Below are 6,351 nucleotides of genomic sequence, written 5' to 3' on the forward strand. Positions count from 1 at the left end.
CCACACCCCCTCCCCGGTTGGTTTGTTAAGACGGGACGGGGGAGTACTGCAACAACACACGGACTACTCTCCCCAGAATGCTTTGCACCCGTTCATCACCATGATTAAACCCGCACCTGATCGTCATTCCCTGGACACTATATAACCCTTGTGTTTTGTCTTGGTCAAATCTTGTTGTAACTGTTGTATGTTGTAAGCTGTTGTATGTTGTAAGAAGTTGTAAATCGTATAGTTGTGATTTTGGATTTACAAGTACTCTCGTGGATTACCTGTTTTTTCTGTGTTATCTGTTGGTTTTTGTACTCCCGTGGATGTTTACCCTTGTTGACACCTGATCTGTTTTACTTACCTGGACTCATTAAAACTCACTCTTCACTCACCTGTGTGGCATCGTGCGTCATCATATTTAAGTTCACTTAACTTTGTGCTCATATAGATTGTACTAAAATAATGTTGACTTAACATGATGTTTATAGCGTATTTAATGATTTTACACCAAGTATGAAGGAATTTATGACTGACTCTGTCAATCAGTAAATTAATTCTGAATTTTCGACACGCATCTTCCTTTTTTCGTGTAAATAAACTGAAAATACTGAACAGGGATCATGTTCACCAAAGCAAACACTTTCACTTCACAGACTAAACAGTGATTTGACAGGTTTTGTTTTTCTCTTTCCCCCCTTTCTGTCTCTCTCTCTCTATCGGTTACAAAACAATATCAATAATTTTAAAAATAGCATTTGGTTCATTGTTTTTGAACATTTGAGGTAATGAATTCTCTAGGTTAGAAAGTTAAATAAACCTATAAGTGACGTTTTTTAAGTGTAAAACACAATTTTAAGTTTATATTACTTAATTATTCTCGCTCTTTGCAGACATGCTGTTTGAGTAACTAATAGAGACATAAAATGAATGAAAATGAATTCAGAAAAATATATAATTCCTTTTAAACATGAATATCAAAATGATGACAAGCGTAATTAAGTCATTAAAAAAATACAAACTACATAAACAATCCTGAAATTCACAATAGTCACTCATCTTCTTGTTGTGTCTCCCTCTAGTGGATAATGACTGTAACTGCTATTTAAAGCACAACAGCTGAACACAAAATGTCAGTGCAGAATTTTATCCTGGTCCACGCAGAACGCAGAACGAGGCGTAACTTAAAGTAGTAACCTAACTAAAATACAGAAAGAGCCCAAGCCTAAACCACTGCAGAAGGACAAAGCGTCTTGAGCACATTAAACGCAGCCACTTCCAAAACTTCCCAAATAAGCTTTACAGTGCTTACATAGTTATTGTAAATATTAGTATTAGTAAAAGTAGGCTACTACTCCACTTAGTGTACATAAGATGAAGACACGCCACAGTAGGGTGGTAAGGATCTGGGCTTAAAACCCAAAGGGTATCAGGTGTAAACCCCAAAAGAGACTAAAATGTATTTATCTCAATGTAATTATTGTAGACTGTCCCTGCAGTAAAAATAAACTACAAGTAACCAAGAAATTCCGGTGGCATCTTATAAAGATGTTTGGGAGCAGTCAAGAAGAGCATAACCGTGTCATGATTGTTAGTCTGTTTACATTGTTGTCCATGTGACAGAACTGAGCTCGTATTACACATATGACTCACAAAGACTCGTAGGAACATTCGTAGGAAATTGCATATCTAAAGTGTTGAGACAGGCACCCGGGACCATAGTGGAATGCATTTTCAACTTCCTTATTCCTGGTGAGTGACAAAAGGAACACAAGTTCCCTCTGCAGTGAGTCCTGATCTGTCGGAGAATGTCGAATGAATCCATCAGTTCAGTCTTCCATTGATCCTACAGCTGTTCGTCTCATCTTGTGTACCCATCAGGCCTGTGATGGCCCCGGACATGAGGAGGAAGTGAATTTATAGTTGAAATATGGGTAATAAAAGCAAAAGAAAGTAGAGACAAGACATTACCTGTTATCACACAATAATGCAGCAAATAACTAAATAAAAAGGGGATAATATTGTTAATCTGCTAACATAAACATGAGCATATACTTCCTCATGCTTCCTAAAATTATTTGAAGACTTTGAGCAGCAAACTGCATGTCAACTAAGGAACTATCAAATGTTGCCATTTAAATAGCAATATATATGTTTGGAAATATTCAAAACTACAGATATTCAAAGTACAAAAGGCATGTCTGGTACTATTGAAAATTATTCTTTTTCTATTTTAAATTAGAGCAGAGATCTTTATCTCTCATTTCAGTGGTTGAACAATAACACAATGAGTATGTAAATCATGAGTTTTTGTCAGAGATTTTTGTATAAAAGACTCACATTGGCGAATTCTGACTGGCCAAATGAAAATGGTACAGAGACAGAGGGCTGCCAGAGCAGCCACGCCTCCAGTAACAATCACCATCACATTGTGGTAGAACCCTATGACATCAGAGTCATGCATACTGCGAAGAGATAATAAAATAGTATATTTAATAATAATAACATGTAAATAGATACAAAACAATTAAACTAAAAGTACAAATATGCACAAGCACACAAGACAATAAATAACTTATTTTTATAGTTTCTTTGTTCACACACACACAATCCTTTCCTGGGACCCGGAATGTGTATTATTAGTACAATTTACACATTACTGCAAATAGTCAACATCTTTCTTAAAATGAGACAAGAAGATTACCCAAGCACAACAAATAAAGCCACTGTGCATTCAAGATATGATCACACTGCAGACAAGGAAGGTATTCGAAGATTCTACATTCCTGGCCACTATGGACCTCTGTCCTGCTTGTTTCAATGGGTCTTTTCACAGACATGCAGGATTTATACTCACTGAGATGGATGTAATGTCTGTATAATCATAACTCCAAGTCCATTAGCCACCTTATCTGTAAAGCTCATTGCACCATACACGAAAGCACCACTTTGCTGTTGAAAAACAGATTTAAGTTAATCAAAATGTTAACTTGTATGATCAGACAGTCTATTATTTGCTATTATATACATTATTTGTCTTCTTGATATCAAGTACCGTTTGACTCCCAATGAGATTGGCAGTCATGGACAGTGACATGACCAGAATGACAGCGGACCCAGCCCCCAGCAGAACGGCCGCTCCGTACACCCGAGGACCCATGTTCACATCCATCAACACCCAGTATGAAAACACCATGATCGGTAAGAGACCTACAAAATAGGTCATCTACAAAGACGGAAATGAGGTATGATACGTTTCATACACTTCAGTTTAGCACGCTGAAGCAGAAGAAATGAGCAGGAGAAATGAAACACTCACAGACGTGCCGATCCGTTTGTTAACAGACTTCATAACCAGAGAAGACACAAACCCACTGAAAAACATCACCAGGGGGATAGTTGCAATATATTTCTGGAAAAAAAAGACTATGTAGACATGGAGATTTTCGCATGAGTATTGTGGTTTTGGATGATTTTTTTTACCTTTGGCAGAGATAGAGAGTTTGTCAAATACATAGGGATATACGTTTGGGACAAATTTACAATCAGTCTTGTGCACATATATAGAATGGCAACCTGCAAAAAAACCCCAAGACATTTTCTTTGGTTTATGAAAAGTTATTGTGAAATTTTAAAGAGTGAGATGCCCTTAAGAGTTGACCTGGTAGAAAGCAGGCTCAAAAAGCCAATCCTTCCATTGGAGCAGAGGTTCAGAAGCCGCAGATAAATGTGGGATTAAAGGCTCATACTCCCCAACTTCTGCTTCACTGTCCTGAGGCTGGACTCTCTCTTTAGTGCCCAGGTGAAAGATGATGGCGAAAACCGTACCAATGCCCCAAACAATCAGAGCCAAATACTAGGGCATAAGGAGAGCAGATAAAGTGATGTTCAAAACATATTGTTTATCATATACAAAGTAAATATAACTATTTAAAAAACTGAGCATATTTTTCAGCTTGATAGTAAAAAAATATGTACATTGTCATTTTTAAAAGGGTACATTGGGTCAATTGTTATATTGCTATGTGTTTAAAATATTTGCGGTCACGTACTCTGAATGTAGGAACATCAGCCCAGCCCAGATTCTGAGAGACAGATGGGTCTTGTATATCTTGCTGGAGGTGGAATAAGAGCCACGCCACACCGTATACAGTGATATTTGCCATAACGGTAAAAGCATACCTTCACAGACAAGATGAAAAAACATGTACACGTATGTCTGGGATCACATCAAATGAGGAAACAAAACATTTGTGGTTTAGACACTGTTTTCCGTAGTAGTCCATGTCTGATGATGTAATGGAATAGATCATAGAAGGCCCTTAAAAATATCACCACACAGATAGAGATCTCTACTACACTTTTAAGGGCACGTGTTGGGTTATTTATGCATTTAGAGGTAGAAATACCTGTATGATGTGAGTTCCACTTTGGCGTGCTCACACTTGACCAGCTCGGGGATGAGTGACAGGTGGGATATTTGAGTGGCAGCCCAGCCAAACTGGAAAATGATAACAAACGGGACGGCATAAATGAGAGCTTCTGTCTGCGGGGTGTTCTCATCGCATCCAAAACAGGGGTTGAATATCAAGGGGAAAGACGCAAACACACTTAATGTTCCTGTGGGGAGTGAAGAAAAAGTGCAGTTCAGAATTAACCATATCTTTATTTCTTGCTCAATATCATCCTTTAATGTCATTGTATACACCAGCAGATTTATGTAGCCTACAGTATTTGATTCCTAGAGCTTTTTCTCAATCTGCTTTGTTACAAAGAGGCTTTACAGAAAACAAAGCAGCTTCATAGAAAACAAAACTGAACCTCTGCGTAAGCACAAAACATAAAAATGAGTTCCTAGACATCTTGAAAAAAATCGTAGACGTCATCTGTAGCCGGGAAGCTGTTCAAGTTCATTTAAGCATGCACTAAGCTACACACCCTTACTTTTTCCTTATTTTAGTAATATATGATTTGCGAGTACAAGTGGTCATACCAACTAAATGCCATGTCTTTCTTTTCCCATACGTCGCACATCGTGACGTCCGATCGGATTCGTAGCCGATGAAAGGAGTGCAAATCCCATCCGTGATCTGTCCGACCAGCAGCAGCACACCTGCGTTTGTGTCCTTGAAACCGAGAACCGAATGATAGTAGACCAGTAAATAAGTAAACCACATAGACGCGCAGAGATCGTTGAAGAAGTGACCCACGGCGTACGTCAGTCGCCTGCAGAGGGGTAAAGTTACCGGCTGATCTGACATTGTAGAGGAAGAAAGCAATAACCCGCTCTCTGTTCAGATTTAGTGTGAAAGAGAGACGCATTGGCGGTAATACGCGCAGTTCGTGCCAACCTCGCAGGAGTCTCAGGTGTTTTGTGCCAATCAAAACCGTATCTTATGCTCCTGGCATAAAGGTACTTGAGAAAATAAAACATAGTCCTGCATTTAAGTTGGGATGCATCGCAAAATCGGCTGAAAGATTCTGAATGCGTCTTCAGAAGCAAAAGTGAAATCGTTTTCTCGCGTCCATCAGCGACGATTTGCATCCAGTCTCTCTTTTCGCTTTTATGACATTGCGTTATCCCAGGGGAGAAGCTAGGCGGGGGATTTCTCGTAACATACACTCTTTTAATAGAGAGAAGTAATCGCATTTGTATTTGTAAAGTAATTAAACTTGATGCACTCCGTATTTAACACACTGGAATAAAGTTAGCTTCCTTGTCATTTGTGAGATAAAATAGTATTTTAACAGCCACCCATATTTTAAGAAAGCCCAAGTTTTGCATTTGCTTATTAGACCCTCATTTCGCCACCTACTGGCGTATGGAACATATGAAGAGATGGTCACTGGACGAATCATTTTAATGAACGAACACACCTCTACAGGGCACATTTGATGAGACTTCTAGTGGCGTCCCACGACCCAAGGGTGAGCACCATAAACTGTGGGAAAATACATAAAACACGTTGCAGGACAAATTATGAAGATTGATACCGTACGTGTGATGCATTGCTTTAATAATCAGCACCATCTTGTGGTCGTTCAGAAAATATCCACTGAGGCTGCAGTTGTCTAATGTGTAACTTGATTTATTAACGTATCCAAAAGCAAACCAAAGCGGTCTCATATGGCAAGCAGCAGCTTACTTGAACAGCAGACAGGGCATCTTCTGACAGTTTGAACAACTCCGGATTCTTTTCAACACACTTTTCAGTTATTAGCTGAGATCACTGGTATGAGATGGAGGTCTATAAGATTTCACAGCTGCTTGATGCTTCAAATAATATGATGCAGTCAAAAGACACAGACCTGCTAAATGCAGTCAGTTACATGTGCTTCAAAATACCTTTTGTGTTCCACAGAAGA

At 38.8% G+C, this 6,351-nt stretch overlaps 1 protein-coding gene across 1 annotated transcript; it reads right to left on the reverse strand.

The window, feature by feature from the left end:
• Positions 1–926: 926 nt before the first annotated feature.
• mfsd12b (major facilitator superfamily domain containing 12b) lies at positions 927–5,615 on the reverse strand. Its single transcript, XM_057356875.1, has 10 exons — positions 4,979–5,615; positions 4,395–4,605; positions 4,038–4,167; positions 3,647–3,841; positions 3,469–3,561; positions 3,305–3,397; positions 3,041–3,211; positions 2,843–2,937; positions 2,326–2,450; positions 927–1,868 (listed from the first exon to the last, which is right to left on the reverse strand). Exons 1-10 carry the CDS (start codon positions 5,244–5,246, stop codon positions 1,810–1,812), a joined length of 1,440 nt encoding a protein of 479 aa, XP_057212858.1. The 5' UTR covers positions 5,247–5,615; the 3' UTR covers positions 927–1,809.
• Between the last annotated feature and the right edge of the window lie 736 nt (positions 5,616–6,351).

This window comes from Triplophysa rosa, linkage group LG17, assembly GCF_024868665.1.
Source record: "Triplophysa rosa linkage group LG17, Trosa_1v2, whole genome shotgun sequence".
NCBI classification, from domain to species: Eukaryota; Metazoa; Chordata; class Actinopteri; order Cypriniformes; family Nemacheilidae; genus Triplophysa; species Triplophysa rosa.

What these genes read in the sequence shown, in the direction of transcription:
- mfsd12b (XM_057356875.1), bottom strand. Translation starts at nt 5,246, where the DNA reads ATGTCAGATCAGCCGGTAACTTTACCCCTCTGCAGGCGACTGACGTAC. An exon ending in AAAGACATGGCATTTAGTTG is followed by an intron (nt 4,606 to 4,978) that starts GTATGACCACTT and finishes CACTCCCCACAG; the next exon opens with GAACATTAAGTGTGTTTGCG. An exon ending in ACAAACGGATCGGCACGTCT is followed by an intron (nt 3,212 to 3,304) that starts GTGAGTGTTTCA and finishes CCGTCTTTGTAG; the next exon opens with ATGACCTATTTTGTAGGTCT.